This window comes from Lacerta agilis, chromosome 10, assembly GCF_009819535.1.
Source record: "Lacerta agilis isolate rLacAgi1 chromosome 10, rLacAgi1.pri, whole genome shotgun sequence".
In the NCBI taxonomy this organism is placed as follows: domain Eukaryota; kingdom Metazoa; phylum Chordata; class Lepidosauria; order Squamata; family Lacertidae; genus Lacerta; species Lacerta agilis.
The window spans coordinates 27,817,365-27,839,506 of record NC_046321.1 but is presented as its reverse complement, the minus strand read 5'-3'; the positions used below and the strand labels follow the sequence as shown (position 1 = coordinate 27,839,506).

Sequence of the window (22,142 nt, the reverse complement as noted above, 5' to 3'; positions counted from 1 at the left end):
CACACTGAACGACTATTTTGAACAGTTAAATGGGTTTCCAAGTATGCATGTCTAAGGTCCAAACTCTGTTTTTTTTCCCTTGAAAGTAGCCATTCAGCATTGCTACAAAAAGCAATAATAAAAAGTCTCTTAACAGCTTTGCTTTTTTTTGCAATTTCATCTAGAATAAATCTCGGAATGGATTTATTCCTATTGAGAACCAATTCCTTTCTCCTAGCATTGAAATTGTGCCCTTGCTTTGCTAAATTAAATCCAAGGGGAACAAGTACACCATCGGTCAATGAACCTTAAGCAGCTCCTTTGATATGATTTGGGGCCTGTTTCCTGACAGGTGAGACGGCGACCACCTGATCTTTGCACAGTTTATATAAGAGAGGTTCAGCCAAGTAAAAACTAGGTGCCAAATGAGGATTTGAAAAGTCCTCTCTGTTGAGAATGGTGCCTCCAGAATGGGTGAGTCATCAAAGCATGAGACCTACTGTATATAGCTTCTGACAATGGTAATAATTACACAGCAGAGAACAAATATTTTAAAGAGTAATTCTGGTGGGGATGGAAGAAGAGGGAGGTGAGTGAAAGGAAGAAGATGGGGTGAAGTCGAGAGGAGATGATGGAGAGACTATAGCAATGGAGATCACTTTCCCTCTTGATTCCCCTTCTATGGCCACAGACTTCCCCTTTCTTTTTGCTGCCTCTTCAAATGCCAAAATTGGTGTGGGCGCAATCTGTTGTTTCTTTTCTGAGACTGGTGCAGGCAACAAATGGGGGGGGGGGTAGAAACATTACTAGAAATTGGCTGGCAATTTTTAAAAAAATGATATTTTGGGAGTGCATCTGGAACAGCTTACTCTCTTTTTAACTACTGGAAGACCTCCATTTGTCCTAATGAGCCAGATTCCACTGATCATCTCCTAGGAACAGATATATTATTTTATATATAATATATTGTTTATTCAAATGAAGTAAGCATGACAATGGGGAATAATGTGTTCACCATTGACGTGAGCCTTAATCTCCCTGTCTTGTAGCTGCAGTTTACTTCATCACCGCAGTAAAAGCAACAAAGGGAAAGGTGGAAAAAAATACAATAAATTATAGAAGTATTTATATACCATCATCTCAAGTCTCTCTTCTGACTCTCATTTCACTTGCAGGGTGACTTGTTGGATGGCATAGACAGGATAGGCCAGGGTTTGGGTACTTAGTAATAATCTCATTATGGAAAATTCATACTTGTTCCCATTTTATAGATGAACACTGAGGCTGTGAGGCTTGCTCAAAGCTCACCCGAAAGCTCATAGCCAGGCAGCATTTTGAATCCATTTTCTAGGGTCTGTGTTCATTCTGTCCACTAAACTGGCAAGGAATTCATGCAAGCTTTAAACCAGTTAATATTTACCTATCTGAGCATGTTCTAAATAAGTGTACTGACGGTCTAGTTAAGTTCAACAAAGCAGTATGTGACCACTTGCATCTTAGAAATCAGTTCCTCAGTCATAAACGTACAGTTTCCCAGACTACTACTTTAGCTGATTTGTTGAAGAAAACATGTTTGTTGGCACACAGCACTGCAAAAAGCATCTGCCAACAGGTTATGCTAATATCACACGAATGTATTGTTGCCTCTGTATGCCTGACAGTCACAGACAAATAAACTGAAATTGGTTTAAACTGCAGGTGGATAAGCACAATGGAAAAATCAGATGCAATTTGTCTACCAAGATAAATTGGCTCATCAGAGCATGTGCCAGTCTCCAAATACTTTTACAAAGGCAAAGGTGCCCCAAGACCATTCCACCAGTGGCCACCAGTGGCTATTTGCTCCTGGTGGTTTTATCAGGTGATTTGCATGGCCGTTTAGGGTTATGGAGATGATATTTATGAGACTGCCATCTTGTTCACATGGTTTATGAATACAGTCGTACCTTGGTTCTCGAATGCCTTGGTACTCGTACATTTTGGCTCCTGAACACCGCAAACCCGGAAGTGAGTGTCCTGGTTTGTGAACATTTTTTTGGAAGCGCCAAATGTCCGATGCGGATTCCACGGGTTCCAATTGAGTGCAGGAAGCTCCTACAGCCAATCGGAAGCTGTGCCTTGGTTTTTGAACAGTTCCAGGAGTTGAACGGACTCCCGGAACCGATTAAGTTCGACAACTAAGGTACGACTTGGAGGTGGACATCCTATTGCTTGTTTATTTTTTTTCTTTCTAACTGAGGCTGGATGTCTTTATAAAGGAATGATGCAAAATTTGCTAGGCAGGGTTTCCTGCCATGTCTAATCATGATTAGATTCAACAAGAATGTTCTCCCCATCACTACATCTGCATGCCAGAATAATACACACCTGCTGAATTTCTACCCTGTCGTGGAACTGCAAGATAAAGCAGGAAGCTTCCTTGATGTGGTGGGAAGAATGGAAACCTTAGAACAGGGTTTCCCAAACTTGGTTCGCCATCTTTATCTTATTTTATTTTTTACTGCAAATCCCATCATCCCTAGGTAGCAGAACCAGTGGTCAGGGACCATGGGAACTGTAGTCTAAAAACAAATGGAGAACCAAGTTTGCGGAACACTGCCTTAGACAAACGATGCACTGTGGGTGGTATTCAACTAAGTATTACTCAGAGCAGACCCACTGAAATTCATGAATATTAATTGCAATAGGTCTACTTAGTGAATAGGTCAGCTCTTAGTTGAATACCACCCTGTACTCTTTTCCAAAACTGGAAAAATAAATGGAGGTGGGTGGGAATCCTTATGTTCCAGTCACTGATGCTGCAGTCACATCTTTTATAGTGCCATCGCAGGGCAGGTGCTCAGGATACTACCACGTAGTTCAACTGCACACCTGACATGCAATGCACCTGTCCATTTCTGCATGTACAATCTTATAACACACACTGCTATCTGGCCGCCTGCATCTGTTTCTAACATATAGTTTCTTTCACTGGGTTATGTGGGCTATCCCTCTGAGTGTGGGTGGCATTTACTTATCTTCTACCCTCCTTCATCAAGTTATTATTATTCTCTCACAGTAATTATGCACTTATTGAACAAAGTGCAATGCTGCAAACACACTAAAAAGAAAATTGAGATGCAGAAAGTGGGCAGCTTACCAAGGAAAAGGTAGAAGGAAATCGCACGAGGTGTCAGTGTTCATAGTCCCCCCCCCCCCGTACTGTTTTAAGTAGTGCAATTTAAAAGTGGGGAGGTTTACCACCACTTCTGCTTTCAACCATGTATATAGTACCGGCATCTGCCAGGGAAAATATTTGTTCCTTTCCAGGCTGACACAATTTCATGTAACACCCACATAGGTACCCACACATTTTCAGTGCACGCAGCACAGATCAAATATTGGGTAAAAATAAAAGTTGAAGGGTGTTCAATTCAGCATTTATACACAGCTAGTGGAGGATGAGGCCATAATGTCTTTTCTTTTAAGGTTTTTAGCTCACTATCCTGTTCCTCGCAGTAGTCAGTAACGGATTCCACAGAAGAAAACGCATACGGTGTTAATGGAAGTCGTCGTTTTCTGCTGCCGCAAAAGGGAAAGCAAAGCATGGACCAGACCATCAGTGCATATAAGCGAGCATGACTTTATACCAGCTGAGGATCTGGCCCTGTGCACCTGAGCTGTGGTTCTATTTCTATACTTTTTGGCACACGTAAAAGATAAAGACAGCTGTGTTATTAACAGAAACAGTATGTGACTTCTACTGAATGCCTCCCAATCAATCTTTTCCACGTGAAGGTACTTAGCCCCCAAATTTACAGTCCAGTTAATGGGTTCTGTGGTGTTTTGCCAAGCCTAATGAAAAAGAAGTCGCTGTGGGTACAAAAGAAAGAATGAATGCAGGTCTGCCAAATGACTTGTTCTGCCTTTCCTGTTTTTCCTTGTAAGATTTAAGGCACTGCTACCCCTTCAGAACATTTTCTCTGTCTTTTCCACTCTCATTTTTTCCTCTCCGTCTCTGTCCATGTGCAGGACAACAATATCCCTACCCTTGAGAAGTACATGCACCCATGTGCATATATGCGCACGCGCATATGGATCAATAGCAGAAGCTTTCTTTGTTTATATTTCCCCATCAATAGCAGTACGTAGATAAACTGGGTCTGGCAACGATTGAGCTGTTTAGAGTTTGGTTATGTCATGACCTCTGATGCTGACCTTATTTTGAGGAACGAGGCAAATTATCTGGCACGTCACTTTCTTTTCTACAACATAGTCCCATCATAATCAAACTGAGGGCAAGAATCTCCATAAAGGCGGCCACACCACCGTTAAACCTACCATCTGAATTTTCAGCTAGGAAATATGATTTAAATTAGTCTGACTGGTGTATTTAAAAAGACTGACACTGTCCACTTGTCCTATAATCAGCTGCATGTACAAGTGGTTACATCGGTCTTATCGGGTAATGCAGAAGTCAAGAATATTTCTTCTTTTTTAAAATAGAAGCCCTGTGCACTTTTGCAGGTTGTTATGGCACATCACATTTTCTGAGCAGTCAAAGCAGTGTTAGATATATTATAGCTAGGAAACTATGATACTTTCCTCTGATAATGCATTTATAATTGCAAATTGTTGCAGAATTTTACCAGCATTTTGTGAGCATAGATTTCTCCCCGGATAAGTTATACAGTGTCTTCTCCTCTTCGACCACATGCCGCTGTTTCTTAAACAAAACATGTTCAACACAACCAACCATTTTTGTGATTTGTTAAGATATTGTTTGAAGGTTGCAAACTCCCCTATTCACATTTGCATAGCATGTTGCATAAAGCTCCCCTATTCACTTTATAAAGTCTTGCGCTTGGTGCTCAAGCAACTCACCCTTCAGGCACTGCTTGGATGTATGTCTGCGCTCTCATCATTACCTGTTAACACACACACACACACACACACACACACACACTGTATCTCTTTCTCACTTCTTTGGTGCATGAAGCATGTGGGCACATCAACATGTCATGAAGAGTTGCCCTAATTGCTAAACCTAGCAGGGACTTTTAATGCTATATATGAACATCATATCCCCCTTTCCCCAAGATGACCCTCTCTTAAACTTTTCAGCACTCCCTCCATTAGTAGCTAACTCCCCATTGAGGATTACCCTTTACTGCTATCCCATGATGATTTATTACATTGCAGGCATTCTCACCTTGCAGACATCACACTTATTGCTCTTACATTGTGACAGTAAAGAGACTATAATTGCCATATAAAGGTATTTTTGTATGTGCCCTGTGGGGCATAGATGTGGAAATATTGATGAATGGGATGTGTGCGAATGGAGAGCCCTGTGAGGATGATTATGTAGATAAGCATGGTGATAAGAAACCATGAGCTAAGGCACCTCAAGGGGATGAGTGTGCATTTCAGTTTCAATTTTTCATAATTATTGGTAGGGCATGTACAGTAAAAGCAAGGCACTAGGTTTCTTTCCACACAGCAGGTGCCAAAATCCTGGTTTTATCACTACCTGCTCCTAATATGGGAGCCAGTGGCTATACTCTGGTGACAGCATTCTTCTCACCAAGGATCAAACACAAAGTCTCCCCTCACCACACCCACTGTGACTGTCTGCCTTAAATATCCAGGTAATAATAATAATAATAATAATAATAATAATAATAATAATAATAATTTATTTGTACCCCGCCCATCTGTGCACTTTTGCAGGTTGTTATGGCACATATTAATGGCAGATATTAATGTTGTTGCCTTTTAATGAAGTGTTTGCTGTGTTGTGTTCTAGAAAGAGCTGCATATTAAATAAGAGAGGGTCATTGTAGGTTATGGGACTTTGTGGGTTGCATGTTTTTGTTCAGCACAATGAATTTAAAACTCTTCAGTTCACCAAATTATCCAGAATGCTTAGTTGGTGGCAAATCATTTTCTGATCATTCCAAGTTAATGCTATCCACATTATTGAATTGTCTCACCCGTGTCATGAGAAGGTTTCCAATGCTTAAGTTATCTGCTATCCTGGCACCCTCCAGATGTTTTGGAGTACGACTCCCATCAGTGCCAGCTAGGGCAGCCATAGTTGGCATCAGGTTGGTGCAGGCTGATCTAAGTCATCAATAAATATCCTTACGTAAGCCATCAAGAACTTATACATTATTTATAAATGAGTGACTACTCTGCAGCCTCCTAGTGTACTCCTGGTGGCTGCCTTTTTGATGTGTAGAATAAACAGGCAGAAGGTGTTTGTAAGACCAGTGCAGATAAATAATGTTGATTTCACACAAACAATCCTCTGTGTGAAGTGCCTCTTCAAAAGATAGAGCGTTTCACTGGTAAGAGGATTGTGAGGTGACGAGATGATCCCTCTGTCTTGCACTGCCATTTACATAGTAGACTGTCTCTCCCCCCTCCTCCTCACATGCGACATACTGAAGAAATATGGCTATGTTGCAAACTGGCCCCAGAAACAGCAAAAGACATGTGATCACAAAACTATAGTCTGATTCAATTCAGTTGGGCTTACGACCCTCAAAAACTGGGCTCACGACTCCAGTCTTAGTGCCTCAGGCAGAAAATCTGCCATGGTGGTAAAAATGTAATACAGTGATAAACTAAATAATTGACTATTTGTTGCCCCATGGCCTGATTCACCTTGACTATTACATTTAGTCAGGGCTGGTGCAAGAAAGACATGTTTCTGCCTGGAATAGAGCAGCAAATGGCATCGCCTCTCCATCAAGTCTAGATACAGAGCACCTGAAACCAGCCAAGTTATTTTAGCATCTGAGGGTATGTTCACATTACTGCTTTACTCCACAACCAGTGCATTCCCACTGCTAATTTTTGAAGTCGCATTCACATGACATTAGCCACAATCCACATCAAACTGATGTTTGATTTGTTTTTACCCCTCAAATGAACTTCAGCTAGAAAACTGTATGTGGCGTAAGCAGTAATGTGAACACGCTGTCACAAACACACAGATGGATGTGCAACTGCAGATGAAAAGCTTAACATATAGGAGTTTCAGGGGGCTGCAGGGACGAGGAAATCAAAAAAGGTCAAACGCGTTGGGTGAAGACATCCCTGCCCTTCTCCGATGTGAACAGCTCCCTCCAGACGCAACTTTGAAACAGCGTGTGTGGAAATGACCTCGTTGCATTTCATGCCACTGATGTGAACATATCCTGAGGCTGAGAATCCCACATGCACTTCTCCCTCCCTCCCTGGCAGTAAAAACATGACAATAACAACTTACAACTTGCTGACCTTTCGTGACTCCCAAAATCTGCTGTCTGAGGTGGCTGCATTACCTAATGATAGGACCGGCCCTGCTTTTAATGCATGGTGCAGGAGAAAGATGTGAGTGGGGAAGAAACACTAGGTGAATTTCAATGGCTCTTCTCAGTCTGTCTCTCAGTGGATTGTATTTCATAAACCTTAAACTTATCAGAGATTCACAACAACAACAACAACAACACTCACAGTGGGTCTGTAATATTTATGACACACACAAAACCAGCTTTGGGTTTTCACTAGCCCTGGTGAGGAGTATTACTCCATGTTCCTTGCTTGCCATCCATAGGCCGTCACCTTCCAGTCTCCCCTTTCCTCATGCACAGCAGCACAGTCTCCTTCCCTCTTTTATTCACTGCCATCTTCCTCCCCATTGAGCTGGAAGTGGTTCTGGAGAGCATCCCCACAGTCGCCTAGCAATTGCAGCTCAACTTTCTGCCAATGGCTACTAGTCATCATCATGGTTGTTTGCCACCTTCAAGGTGATAGGCGATATGCCTCTGAATACCAGCTGCTGGGAAACAGCAGCAGGAAAAGAACTACAGGTGAAACTCGAAAAATTAGAATATTGTGGAAAAGTCCATTATGTAAACAATTATTTTCATTAGCTACTGGAGTTTAATATATGAGATAGACTCATGACATGCAATGCGAGATATGTCAAGCCTTTGCTTGTTATAATTGTGATGATTATGGCGGGCAGCTGATGAAAACCCCAAAGTTGAAATTGTTAATTTGGGGTTCTGGTCAGCTGTATGCCAGAATCATCACAATTATAACAAATAAAGGCTTGACATATCTCGCTTTGGGTGTCATGAGTCTATCTCATTAGTTTCACCTTTTAAGTTGAATTACTGAAAAAAAATGAACCTTTCCATGATATTCTAATTTTTCGAGTTTCACCTGTATGGCCTCATGTCCTCCATGGGGCCTTCCCAGAGATATCTGGCCACTCATTGTGTGGGAAACAGGAAGTCTGACAAGACAAGCCTCTGGTCTGGTCCAGCAGGGCTCCTCTTACGTTTCCCCCCCTCAGATCTGGTAAAATGGCTAGTGGTCGCTGGGCCTGAGAAAAGCTGTCATCCTCTGCTGACCCACCAAGTCCAGTTCTCAAGGGCATCCCTCCCCAACAGACAATTAACTGCACATTTATTGTGAAAGAAAAGGCCTTCAAGTCCCACAATCCTGAACTCCATTAAACTTCCTTCCCATTCAAAAGATAGCAGTTGTGTTCATATCTCATGATGGGGAGTCATGTTCCCATTATAGAGAATGTCATTCACTTAACACGGGAGCAAAGGTTTTAAAAAGGGGTTTATGTGATACATTTCCTTTGTCTTCTTATTTGGCTTTTCCAGTTGCCTAATACGCAAACACATATGGAAGTTAAATCGGTTAAGTCATTAGTCATGGTTAATACCTCCATAATTACCGCTTCATTTGTTTTGTAGTTGTTCTAATACAACAAAAATGGTAACCTCCCCCACCAAAAAAAAAAATCCTCACTGAACGAACCCCTCCACCCCATAACTGCTCATGTCTCACTATTTTATTCAGGATTATTATATCCCAGCTTATCTTCCACAGGATTCTTGATCGTATGGTAACTTCCCCACTTTTTGGCTATATCAACACACGAGAGACCAAAATGTAAGAACTTTGAGTCCCCTAACCCAGATCTGGCAATCTGAGGGATGCTGTCTGGCCCCCTAGTTCCCAAAAGCGAAAGCGGTGTGTAGAGAACGTAGCTTCTGTGGGAACAGAACTTGCAGGCCAGGTAATCTTAGGGATAGGGGTTGAGGTGCTCACCCAACTCACTTGCTTACCAAAATGGCCCTCCAGAAAAACAACAAGAACTAGTTAGCTGTCTGCGTGAAGGGCCTAGACAAGCACTGATGCTCTTCTGGGAACAGAAAGAAGCTGGAGGTGGCAGGGGGCATGTAACCTTTTCCTATGTCTCACGCTGGCTGTGTCATCCAGCAGGTCTTGGTGTTCATCCCTGGCTTTGCTGCATTTCCTTCCCTCCACCATGTGGGTTGATCACGGCTCAAACTTTTAATTCAGATGGTAATTGAAATAATAATACAGGCAGAATCCCTTCTGTCTCCAATGCTGCAGCTGGCTTTGTGGAGCTATGAATAGCTCTGAGTCACGCTCTGAAGATGGTTTCACTTCCAACGGTTTGTTTTGTTTTGGGGGTGGGGTTTTTTGGTCATTTTTTTTGGTTGTTGTTTTTTTGTATTGCTCCTTGGACTATGGGGAGGAGGGAGAACCCACCACGCCTCTCTTCCTACCCCAAAATGCACCCAATTAGAGACATAAAATTGCTATTTAAGCCTCAGGGGATGAGGTTGCCTAAAGAAATCCATCAGTTAACAATCATTGGGAGGACAGATGGGGACTGTTGGCATATACTCCTTGGTCTATTTATAAATTTATTTTTTTTAAAAGCACATTTGATTGCATTCCCCTCTTTATACCCTTCATACGCCACATGTTGGCAGAGCAAAGTGAGACTGGCCTGGTTTTAACTTGCGGGCTTGGCATTTTCTGTCGGTTGGTTTCGTAACTCGCCATCTCCCCCTGAACATTAAAATGGATGAATGAAATCCTGCCCACAGATTATCTGAACTGGTCACAGTCTTTCATGTTATCAGGTTAATCCAGGTTGGAACTACTCAGTCACATTCTGTGTGGGGCTTTCCCCCTGAAAAGGGCTTGAAAACTGACTCAGTAAGTGGTGGGCTCTCCTTTGCTGGAGGTTGTTAAGCAGAGGCTAGACTAGCCAGGCCAGGATTGTGTGTCTTGCATTCCAGATCCTACACAGAGGACCACCAAAGTACCTTCCAACTCAATGATTCCTTTTTTAAATTCTCTCTTTATTATTTAAAAAACACACAGAAACACACAAAATAAACATATACATCACATATATCAACTTCTTCAAATTTAAATATTTACATACATAACTACCATCCACCTTTACACACACACCTTCTCGTACCTCCAATTATCCTCGTATTTTGTAGAATTGTATTTATATAGCATACAGTTATAATTTCTATTTATATTTCATTTTTTTCATCTTTAAATTTCTAATTACTTATTTGAGGGTTCAGTCTACATCTGCCACTAGGATTCCATTTATACCATTATTCCTTAAATATTCTTTAAATATCCTCCATTCTTTCCGTACTTCTTGGGTCATTTGTCTTCTTATTTTACCCGTTGTTTTGGCTAGTTGCAAGTATTCTAACATTAGGTTTTGCCAATCTACTATGGTTGGTGCAACTTTATTTTTCCAATTTCTTGCCACTAGCATTCTCACTGCTGTTAAACCATACATACACAATACTCTTTGGTAAAATACTTAACAGGAACATTTCTGGCCTCTTTTTAAATGCCACCTGTACATCATTTTTAGGATATTTTCTCTTAGGTTGTAGCAGGCTGTAAATTTAATGTCCACCTGCCACAGTCTCTCCCATTGCTCCATTAAGATGTTATAACCTAAGTCCTGGGCCCATCTCACCATTACTGATTTTACCTCTTCCTCTTTAAGTTCCCAATCCAATAATATATTATATATGCATGAAATAAATTTCCCTTTGCTAATAAAATGATAATATATGTACTGTATATAGGAAGCCAATTCAGGACAGTGAACTCAGTTGTACTCTCAAAGGACAGTTACACTGAGAAGTTTCCAAAGTGCAATTCCTTACAAAGTCACCTTCCTTCCTTCCTACCTTCCTTCCTTCCTTCCTTTCTCTCGCTCTCTTTCTCCCTGCCCCCCCAACCTCTCTCACACCTTAATCTATTTTACACAGTTGTTGTGTGAGGATACACAGAAGCAGTGCATTTTTTCTATTAAAAAAAAAATGTTTAGGGGTACTCTCATTTTGACTCAAGAAAATCACCGTTTTATAGTTCAAATTGGGAAAAATAAATACAGTAAATGGACAAAAGTACAAAGATTCGCAAAATGTTTAGGGGTATGTGTACCCCTGCATCCCCCCCAGAAAAAAGCACTGCGCAGAAGTGAGCCAGAATCTATGTATTCCACCCTGAGTTCTGAACTCAGCAGAGGAAGGGTGGGATATAAGCGTGAATAATAACGGTTTTTAATGTTGTGCATTGTGGAGTAGATTCTGTATTAGCATACAGAACACTACGGACAAAGTTAGCTGACAAAGCTTCTCCCTTGCAGCCCTTTGTCCCTCCCATTGCTGCTTAAATGCTAACCAGTGTCATTTCAAAACACCAGCATCATTAAAAACAAAAAAACAAAAATACATGTGGTTAGCCTTATTCACATACTATTGCATGGCAGGCCAATATCCAAGTGATGCAGGATTCCAGGGGTTCTATGCTCTTACCCAGGGTTTACGTTTCCTTTTGGAATGAGGCACAGTGGAGGCTGTGGCGTCTTTATGATGTATGGCTTATTTATGCATATATACAACCTGAGCCTGTGATGGAAGGGTTCACAGCATTAATACCCCCCAAAAGGATATTGTTTCTTTCATAGCCACAGACTTGGATTTAAACATAAATCAAACATTGCTCTCAAACCTCCCTGCCAAAGGAGAAGAGTGCTGCTGGGGTGCTGCTGCTGCAGCTGAGACATCTGCTATACTCAGGTGGGCAGGAGGCTACTACCAACAGAGTTGGAATAGAGCACCGGAGGACCTACAGAGTCCAAAGGTCTGCAATTCCAACAAGGGACCATTGGGTTCCTCAGCTGTGCCAGCCCTGGAGCTAGCATAGCAAACAAACAAACAAACAAACAAAGACTGGCAAGAGTCTTTAGGGCTTTCAATGCAGCAGCCGCTCCACTGCCCCAGTCCTCCTTGGTCCTAGTGAGGATTGCCCATCCATAGCTGGTTTGTTCAGCTTACTATCTAGTTACTGGCATTAAAAGTGGGGCATGGCATGACAACCTAGGAAGATTCCAGACAGGGTCAAGTCCTGGCATCAATAGTATACAGTTCAACGTCACTGGCTGGAAAAAAAGTTGTAAAAGCTGTTCTAGCTATGTGTCTCTCCCAAGCCTGTGAAGTCACAAAATGAAGTACTGTCATCTAGTGACATCATAGATCAAGGCAACTTCTGCTTCCTCCACTATTAAAGAGATGCACACATACAAGGTAAAGACTCAGATGCTTCAGTAGACCATTAAATTGTGCTGAGGCCAGCAGCACTGGCACTACAGCCGACAGGGCTGGTTAATCCTCTGGAGAAGAAGTAGGACCTGGGCTGGTGCTAATTTGGAAGAATGAAACTTCTATAGAAGCCAATAGGGCCTCACCCCCAAAACATGCCACGTCCACTTCTGGTGGGCTGCTCACATTCCAGAGGACTGAAAGAAGAAGAGGAAGTCCAGCCCTGTTACCATCACCACATACCACCTCCTCCAGACCACATCAAGGGTCACATCAGCTCTGGAGACAATCAGATGAAAAATTCAAATGACCCGCCCACATTTTCTTTGAAAGGGATGGGTAAAAACAAGAACCGTGGTCCGGGAAGACAGCATGAAGTGAAAAATAGAAATTACAGAAAGAAAATGGCGAGGCAGAACCTTGGGCTTGAAGTAGTGTCTTTGTCTCCAGAACCACTGGGCTTGAACTTGGAGTTTCAAGAGCCATTATACAAGGAGGCAACAGTTTCTGATCATTTATCAGATGACGATGACGACTGGAGAGAAAGATACCCGCCATCTGCCTATGACAAAGTGCATCTGTCGAGGATTGCCAGCATGGCTCAGTGTGATCCATACAATTACAACACAACTAGTCTTTCGGGGATGGAGGCTTTCTCTTCGTGGGGGTTCAGTGACAACGAGACGTGTATTGGGTGCCCTTCTCATATCAAGACAGATGAAAGCTACGTTGCCCATGAAGAACCCATAGAAAATATGGAATACGTGCCTTCGCAGCTGAGCTACCAAGAGCTTAGAGAGGAAAATTCCATGCTGAGGAGGAAGATCAGAAGGATCCAAAACTTCTCAGAAAGTCAGACCCAAATGGTAAGGAACCTGGAGAGGACGCTGCAAGCTACGGTGAATAAAGAGGAGAAAGAAGCTCAGGATCTGGAAGCTCTGGTGCAACAGGCAGAACAAAATCTCCAGTGCATGACTCAAAGAGCCCTGAAGGCGGAGAGTGATGTTGAGAAGATGAAGCAGGAGATGTGCTTCCTCCAGGCTGAGCTGACCTGTTACAAAGTGGAGAACGAAAACCTGCGATCAGGCCAGACTACCAACATGGGAGCAGTGAAACAGCATGTTGACATTGCCTTGCAGAACCTCCTCAGGGTCACCAACCATGCACACGCTACCATCCACCAGCTCGTCTTTGGAGCTGAGACGTTGACGCTTGTTGCTGATCTCCTGAAATCTGTAGGCAGGATGTCTGAAGTTGAAGAGGAAGTGATAAAAGAAACTTAGGGAGCTCTCTTGCCTGCAAGTGCAGTGCTCCTGTGGTATCTTTTGAAGCTTAAAGAATTTGCTCTCTTAACATTGAGGCATTCCATGGCTCCAAATAAGCGACCTCTCTCTTTCCCCCAGAAGTACTTTTATTACATAATGGAAAATTAATTTCATATACTCATGACTTGAATACTCTGTTTCAAAGCTTAACTTGTAAGAGTTAACAGTGTTCAGGTCCCATGGACACCTGTAGGCCTTAGTTTAGTTTTTTTTAAGACTCAGGCTTTGAGCCAAGCTAATGTGGAACACCTGATTGACCCTTGTATGCTTGTAGCAGCCACACAGAATGGGGGAGATGATTCAGATTGGCACAGCGGCCTTGGGGGGGGGGGGGAAGGAGAATTCAGATCCTCCCCACCTCACCAGCTAGGACTGCTATTTGTACACAGCTCTGAGAACATCCTTAATCTTAAGGATGTTTTCAGATGAGATGGGAGCCACTGTGATGTTATTCATGTAAACATCTAATCCCTGCTGGTGTAGGGCAATGGGAAAAGAGCCTTTGTAAAGCAGATAAACATGGCACCTAAGGCAAGTTGTGGGATAGCTCAGTTGGTAGAGCATGAGACTCTTAATCTCAAAGTCGTGGGTTCAAGCCCCACATTGGACAAAATATTCCTGCATTGCAGGTGGCTGAACTAGATGGTCCTCGTGGGTCCTTCCAGCTCTACAATTGATCCTTCCAGCTCTGCAGTGTAGATTCTACAATTCTATGAATCTACATTTGCATTACAAACAGGATGGTGGAAATGCTGATTTACACACAACAAACGCAAAAGCAACAATAGTGGCTGGTCAGTGATTTTGCTCAAAGCCATGTGCCCGAGGCTGCTTTCACATGTGAGGCTTCACATTTAGGTAGGCGTGGAGAGATGCAAAAGCGGAGGCTCCTGCACTTCCTTAACAGTTGCAGAAAAGGGGGGGGATTTCAGCAGGTGTCGCTGCTGGGAAGTCCCTCTGCTACATAGCTATTAACAGGTGCAGGGCCCCTGTCCTCTTTTGCACCTGTTCTTACCTGCCCTGCTAGACATGGGACAGCTTGGTTTTTGGCTATTTTACCAATAAATTTGGTTATTAGCTATTTTGAGGCTCAGAGTATACAACCAGAAGCATGTTTTCAGACGTCCAGTGATCTACCAGTAGATCGTGATCTACCTGTTGGACATGCCGCCTGCTTTAGTGCAATCCAGGAAATACATTTTCATTTAATTTATAACAGGCCACCTAGATTACGACAGAATTATCAATGGCTAGGAAGGAAATCTAGCGTAACCAAAGAGCAACAAGAAGGCAGTAGGTCACTTGGAGATGCCAGGGATTGAACCTGCGACCCTCTGCATTCAAAGCAGATACTCTGCCACAGAGCTATGGCCCCTTCCCTTGAAGAACAGGCCTCAAACAAGGGATATCAATGGGTAGGAGGTATTGCGCAGGAAGATGGAAAACGACACTGTGAAGATGTCCTCCTTTCTCAGGCACAACAGATGTTTCCAAAAAAGAGCCCAAACTTTTTTATTTTATTTTATTTCATAAAATTTACGTGCCACTTGATTGTTAAAAAAGAAAACCCTCAAAGTGCTTTACAAAGGGAATAAAAAATAAAAAAGCATCAGTTAAAAAACCATAAAACAACTTTAAATAAATGTATTTGGAAGTTCAAGAAAAGTTCCCTCAAATGCAGACAACTGTGCTGATTCATATAGACACAGTGTTGTTTTTTTTGGGAGGGGTACACAAGGGTATGTATACCCCTAAACATTTTATGAATCTTTGTACTTTTGTCCATTTGCTGTATTTATTTCTGCCCGATTTGAACTATAAAATGATGATTTTCTTGAGTCAAAATGAGAGTACCTCTAAACATTTTTAAGGGGGGGAAACACTGGACACAGACATAGACACACACACACACACACTGCCACAAAGAGTTGCAGTCCATCACATAATACCCAATTTAGTAGGATCAGCTGTCAGTCATAGAATACATTTATACTGAACAAACTCAGCCTGGAACTTTCACAAAGGATCTTCAGCCAGCTGAAATGCAACCTTTAGCAGAAAAGCAAACAATCGTACACTACCTTTAAAAATGCTTGATGGGAAGTAGAAACCCCATCAAAGAAAAAGGGGGGGGGGTAAAGTATCCAGCCTCTACTTTGTTTTTCTGCTTCTCTGACTTCCCTAGAACCATAGGGAAACATGAAAGCCTTCTTATAACCTGCTTTCAGCTGCCGGAGCAAAGTGTGCCTGTCAATTACTCTGGAACTCCAGCAGATGACGCCCTGTTCTGGAAAAAAAGTCCCAGAGTTGTGCCCCCCCTCTCCCTCCCGTCCTCCTAGTCAGTTCTCCTAGCTGACGCTCCTCCCAGACAGCCTTTACTCTGAAAGCTCTTAGTAGACATTACATTGACCTTTTAAAGTTTATTTCCAGAATCATGAGGGCTGGGAACCACAACCGTATAGGAAATCAATGCGATTGCTTCCGGCCAGATAAATGTGTGCTGAGAGCTGGAGTGGTCTCCCTTGAAAAAACGTTATTATCACTCATGAACAATTGGAACAGGGTGGAATATTCTGGTCGGTTGTTGCACCTTCATGGAAACGTCTTCTGTTTTATTGGTTTTGCTCTTTGGCACCAGACTAGAAATTCAGGAAACGTTCCTTCAGAAAGGGGGGGGGGGAAACCCCAACCTGAAATGAGGCATTTCTTTGCTCATCTCCAGGAATGTTGGTGATGCAGCCTGAACTTCCAGAAAGGGACAGTTGCCAAATGAGAAAAAGATACCAGTAACTTCCCTCTCTGCTTTAGTATGTGCGGTGCAAAAAATACACTCCTTTTTCATTTTTAAGAAGCTGTCTTACGGCACTGACGAATCTCATCTCAACTCAGGGCTTATCCAGGCTTACGTTTTACACTTTCCAGGAACATGTCCATGTTTTAAAGGTCTGGGTCTGAGCACTCTTTCTTTTGCCCCGAGCTTTCCTTGCAAAAACCTCCTCTTTAAAGCACAACAAAGGCAATTCCAGACCCTCCAAGTGTCCCTACTTTCCAGGGGTGTTCCTGATTTAGAGAAGCTGTCCCGGTTTCTGATTTGATCCCAGAATGTCCCACTTTTCCTTAGGATGTCCCTATTTCCATTGGAGAAATGCTGAAGAGTATAGAGTTATCCTACCCCCCAAGCTGTCTTAAGGCAATCCTGTATAGGGAAGGTTTTTTAAAAAAAAAAGTTTAATGTTTTATTGTGTTTTTATATACGTTGGAAGCTGCCCAGAGTGGCTGGAGCAACCCAGTAAGAAGTGTGGGGCATAAATAGTAAAATTATCATTATAGAATGGTATGTCCCTATTTTCATGGGAGAAATGTTGGAGGGCATGCAATTCAGGTTTTCTGTGGGTTGCTGTTTGCTCTGATTCAGCAATTGTTAGCATCTGTCTGTCTCGAGATACAATGGAGTGTGCCTCCAAGGGTGAAGTGAAACTGCTGCATAAGCGGCACCAAAGTGACCTTCTGGGACACAAGCCTGGGCAGTGTGTCTGGAGGTCCTGGACTGCCCGGATGACAAGACCCCATTCTCTGCCTCGCTACTGTGGTCCAAAGGAAAGGAAAGCAATATGTTTTCAGTGTATCTACTGTATTATTTAAAGCCTTGTGGATTCCAGTCTTATGTTTCCACAGATCCCTCTCACACAAGTTGCACTCCACTTTCAGAATTTATGGTGGAAGCATCGGCATCACTCTGCACCCAATTCTTAGAAGCCATAGAACACATCATACAATGAGCTTAAATCACCTTTTTTGGGGGGGGGGGCCTTTCTGTTTGAAAATTATTTTTCATGTGAAAGAGAAAGGGGAAGGGAGGCATTTGTAATGTGAATAAGTTTTCAGCCAGCATAAGCTTTGCATTTGCATTGCAAAGGAACTGAAGCAAGGGTCTCTTCAAGACTCAGTTACAGTATTTGGATGGCACCTCATCACCAAAAGTTTAGGAAATAATATAATTGCATTTCAAAGCAACTGAAGCAGGCAATAATTTTAAGCAACTCTGTGTTCTAGGGTTCTGAGGCCCTTGGACAAAGTGCCCTTCGTGGGGTGGGGCTAACCTGAAAGATGTGGGGCAAGCAAACTGAGGATTCCCTTAGGCTGCCTCTGATCTTCTTGAATACTCTCTGAAAAGTAGTAAGGATAGCACTGTTAGGACAGTGAGTCCATTGCTAGTTTGGGGACCCTGGCAAATGCTCAACCTTCCTGCCCTCCAGAGCCAGTTGTGGTTTTAAGCCTCACTTGTGAAAATCTGTTTAGTTCTAAGGTACAGTCTGAAGATGCAGCAACCTTGTGGAAGCTAAGCAGTCTACGCCTGACCTGTGCCTTGATAGGAGACAGCCTGGGAACGCCATATACACCTGCTTGAGTTCTGTAATGCAGAAAGATTTGGGTACAGACAACAAAAAAAGCCCATGCTTTCTTTGACTAGGGTATGGACAAAATGGCCACACAGGCCAAGACTGGTCCACATGCTAGAGGTTACCTACTCTGGCCTAGGCTATGACTAATCTTTTTAGGTGTTGTGACATTTCTTCCACACTTTTGTCTCTAAAACAGGTATTCACCCCACAGTGACTGCCAAATATGGCTGCCACCGCTGCTACCCACCAGCCCTGAGGTACCACCACCTTGTGTTGTGTGTACACTTGTGTGTAACACCCACTCCCTCACACAACACCAGAAACCTCTCAGCTCTACAACGAAGAGCACCTCATGATAAAGCGAGTCATGGGCAGCATCCGGGTAAACAGGTGAGAGGCTTGTTCTGTCCAGTCTTTATTGTTCTGTGTCCATCTGAAATTCCCGTTGGTCACACATATAACCCAACAGCTGTTTATAAAAAAAATCCCCCCCTTTGATACACCCAAGGCACAAACAACACAAGGCATGTACATTGCTACAACCTGATTTGTATACAAGAGCATCTTGCATTTTAGACTTTGATCCACCATCCAAGATGCCTCTTAATATTGTTCCCAGCAGCAATGTTGACATCAGTTCAGGAAGCATGGCAAGAAGTATCCCAAAGAAAGTCCTGTCATGGGGGTTTAGAGCTCTTGCTGCTGTTTAGGATAAGGGTAGGCGTCCTGGCGATCTCACTAGTTAATATGGATTTGCAGTAATCACTTGCAGATGATCATTTTGAACTAGGCTTGCCAGCCAACAGCAGCAGGAGTAACTCTCCTCCTGTTACAGCAAAATGGAAATAGAGAGGGTGACATATTTTGAGGGATAAGGAGACAAAGGCAGGTCGCATATCTTGGAGAGAGGGAGTTTCTTTCAGGGTATCTGCCAACCCTTTGTCTCTTGATCTCTAAATTACACCTTTGGTTTTAGATCCAGGATGCTGGGAGACACGCTTGTTGCTGTAGCAACAGAATTGTCTAAACTGTGGAAGTGTATAAACATTGTCACAGATGCACAATTAGATCAACAAACGAGAACGGAACAGAAAATAGAAGCTTCCGGCATTATGCAATCCAGAGTTAACATGTAGTTATGAAACCATATTCATGTAGCCTCTTCTCTGCCCTGTCAAGTCTAGGAGGTCACTCCAGTTGTCTGTATAGTGAACGTCCATGTTGGAAGATGTATGCATGCGAGTGCCACTCAGATAAATCTCAGTGCTTTGGGTAGTACCAGCTGAACACTGCACTGTTGTGATACATATTCTTCATAGCACTGCTTTGTGCAGTGACTTGAGTTCTGATCTGCTCAATGAGATCCAGAGGACCTTCTGAATCCCTGTATTGAATGTACTCTGTGACGCCTGGAACCCTGAATCTCATATGGGGTTAAGTCATTACACCCTCTACTTTGAAAATTGTTTTAATTGCTTTCCCCCTCTCATTCCCAATATGTACATATACAAAAATATAATATTTTAAAACTGCAAAGAACAGAACATTTTAATTGCAGGTATTTTGAAGTCAGAATGATTCACCCTTCCGAACTGCTAACACACACACACTTCATCTTGGTTACTCAGGACATCTGGTGCAGTGTGCCCACAGACACATACACCAGAGGTCCAGTAAAACAATGATCCTGCAGTGAGTGAAATGAGGCAATGGACCTCTCTGCATGAGTGTTAGTGGAGACCTTTTAAGGCAGGGCTGAGGAACCTGTGGACTTCATCTCCCATCAGTTCCAGCCATCATGGGCCAATAGTCAGGAGTGATGGGTATTATATACCAACAACTTCTAGAGGGCCATATACCCCACACATGCTTTCTCAAAGTTACCTTTCTCCCACTTTTAACTGTGATCTTTCTCCCCTCAAAAGGTACAGTATTGTCTCCACTGAAGAGGATGGACATAAAGTTTCTTCCCTTGGCAGCATCAATGGGCACAGTCGGAACGGAAAAGGCCACGCCCCGCGACGGAAACGCCGCAACCGTTTTGTGAAGAAGAACGGCCAGTGCAATGTCTATTTTGCCAACCTGAGCAACAAATCCCAGCGCTACATGGCTGACATTTTCACAACATGTGTGGACACTCGCTGGCGATACATGTTCATGATCTTCTCGGCGGCCTTCTTGGTCTCCTGGCTGTTTTTCGGCCTTCTCTTCTGGATCATTGCTTTCTTTCATGGTGACTTAGATGCCCCCAGTGCAGGAAGCGGCTCTCCTGCAGCAACAAAATTCTGCATCAAGCACGTCACTGGGTTCTTGGGAGCTTTCCTCTTTTCGGTAGAAACACAGACAACCATCGGTTATGGCTTCCGATACGTGACTGAGGAATGCCCCCTAGCCATCATGGTGGTAGTGGTACAATCCATTGTGGGCTGTGTTATTGACTCTTTCATGATAGGCACTATCATGGCTAAGATGGCACGCCCCAAGAAAAGGGCCCAAACTCTCCTTTTTAGCCATCATGCTGTCATCTCTCTACGGGACGGCAAGCTCTGCCTCATGTGGCGGGTGGGAAACTTGAGGAGGAGCCATATTGTGGAAGCTCACGTTCGGGCCCAGCTTATCAAGCCCTACATGACGGCAGAAGGTGAGTACCTTCCAGTGGACCAGCGAGACCTGAATGTGGGCTATGACATAGGCCTTGACCGCATCTTCTTAGTGTCTCCCATTATTATCGTTCACGAGATCGATGAGGAAAGCCCACTCTATGGGATGGGCAAGGAACAGTTGGAGAGGGAGGACTTCGAGATTGTTGTCATCCTTGAGGGCATGGTGGAGGCTACAGCCATGACCACCCAGGCTCGCAGCTCCTACCTGGCCAGCGAGATCCTCTGGGGACACCGTTTTGAGCCTGTTGTCTTTGAGGAGAAGAAACATTACAAGGTGGACTATTCACGCTTCCACAAGACCTACGAGGTGGCTGGAACCCCTTACTGCTCTGCTCGGGAATTGCAGGAGAGCAAGATCACCATCTTGCCTTCACCTCCACCGCCCCCCAGTGCCTTCTGCTATGAGAATGAGCTGGCTCTTGTCAGCCAGGATGAAGACGAGGAGGAGGATGACTTGGCTGTAGGAGTAGATTTAGGAGGAAGCGCCACGGAAGATGCAGGAGTCATACCTATGATGGAGTTTGGGAGCCACATGGACCTTGATCGGTTGCAGGTCTCCATCCCTCTGGATGCCCTCTCATACCGCAGGGAATCTGCCATCTAATCTCCACACTGAACTTTCCATCCCATCCTTATTCTCCACCATTTCCTTCTCCCTTCAGTACCAGTGCTTGGTTGGAAAAGCCCCTCAGTACTGCTTCTTCTACTGACTCTTAAAAACCTGAGAATGTAAAGACGCTCAGGCATCTTGCTATGAGGGTTAGGAAAAACAATGTTTTCAGACATTCTGAATTCAGAACAGAACTGAGATCATTTCCCCACTTCATTTCCACAGTTCAGCTTTTCTGTGTGGCTCAAAACTATGAAATGACAGCGTTAGCTACTATGGTGTAATATGGGAGACAGTTTGTTGTGCTGCCAGCTTTGGGACCAGTGATCACTAAAGTGTTTGACATGATTGCTGTGGGACAAAAAAAAAAAAAGCTGCAATGTCAACCATGCTGGGATAAACTGGAGAATCTCGTGTTTCATGGGACAGGAGAAGATACAATGTGGGGGGATATAATCTGCATGTATATTATTTGTTGCATACTTAAAATGTTGCCTCAGGAGAGAATAGCTTTAGCTTCCTCTGCTCTCATGCGTTAATGATTCAGCTCTGTCTCATCCTGGTTCTTGGTATCCATGATTTCCTAAGTAAGTTAATGAACTTGTCTCTGATCCTTTTGAGATTTTGGTCCCTTCCAATGGAGGCAAGTGAGAGAAATTTGCAAGAGGAAAGATTCCCAACTGGACCAGCATCTAATGACC

At 43.3% G+C, this 22,142-nt stretch overlaps 2 protein-coding genes and 1 non-coding gene across 4 annotated transcripts in view; all 3 read left to right on the top strand.

Annotated features, from left to right (window-relative positions):
- KCNJ4 (potassium inwardly rectifying channel subfamily J member 4) overlaps positions 1-21,693 on the top strand; it is a 29,079-nt gene extending 7,386 nt beyond the window's left edge. For both annotated transcript variants that reach the window (XM_033163031.1, XM_033163030.1), the window contains exons 2-3: positions 18,365-18,558; positions 20,094-21,693. In XM_033163031.1, the coding sequence (XP_033018922.1) occupies positions 18,521-18,558; positions 20,094-21,435 (1,380 nt within the window). In that variant the 5' untranslated portion in view covers positions 18,365-18,520 and the 3' untranslated portion in view covers positions 21,436-21,693. The remainder of the gene's footprint in view (positions 1-18,364; positions 18,559-20,093) is intronic.
- LOC117054319 (endosome-associated-trafficking regulator 1-like) lies at positions 12,394-13,886 on the top strand. Its single transcript, XM_033163032.1, has one exon. The coding sequence runs from the start codon at positions 12,596-12,598 to the stop codon at positions 13,721-13,723; it is 1,128 nt and encodes a 375-aa protein (XP_033018923.1). The 5' UTR covers positions 12,394-12,595; the 3' UTR covers positions 13,724-13,886.
- On the top strand, positions 14,303-14,376 carry TRNAK-CUU. The gene has a single exon. It is a non-coding gene; the product is annotated as a tRNA-Lys (tRNA).
- Positions 21,694-22,142: the final 449 nt, after the last annotated feature.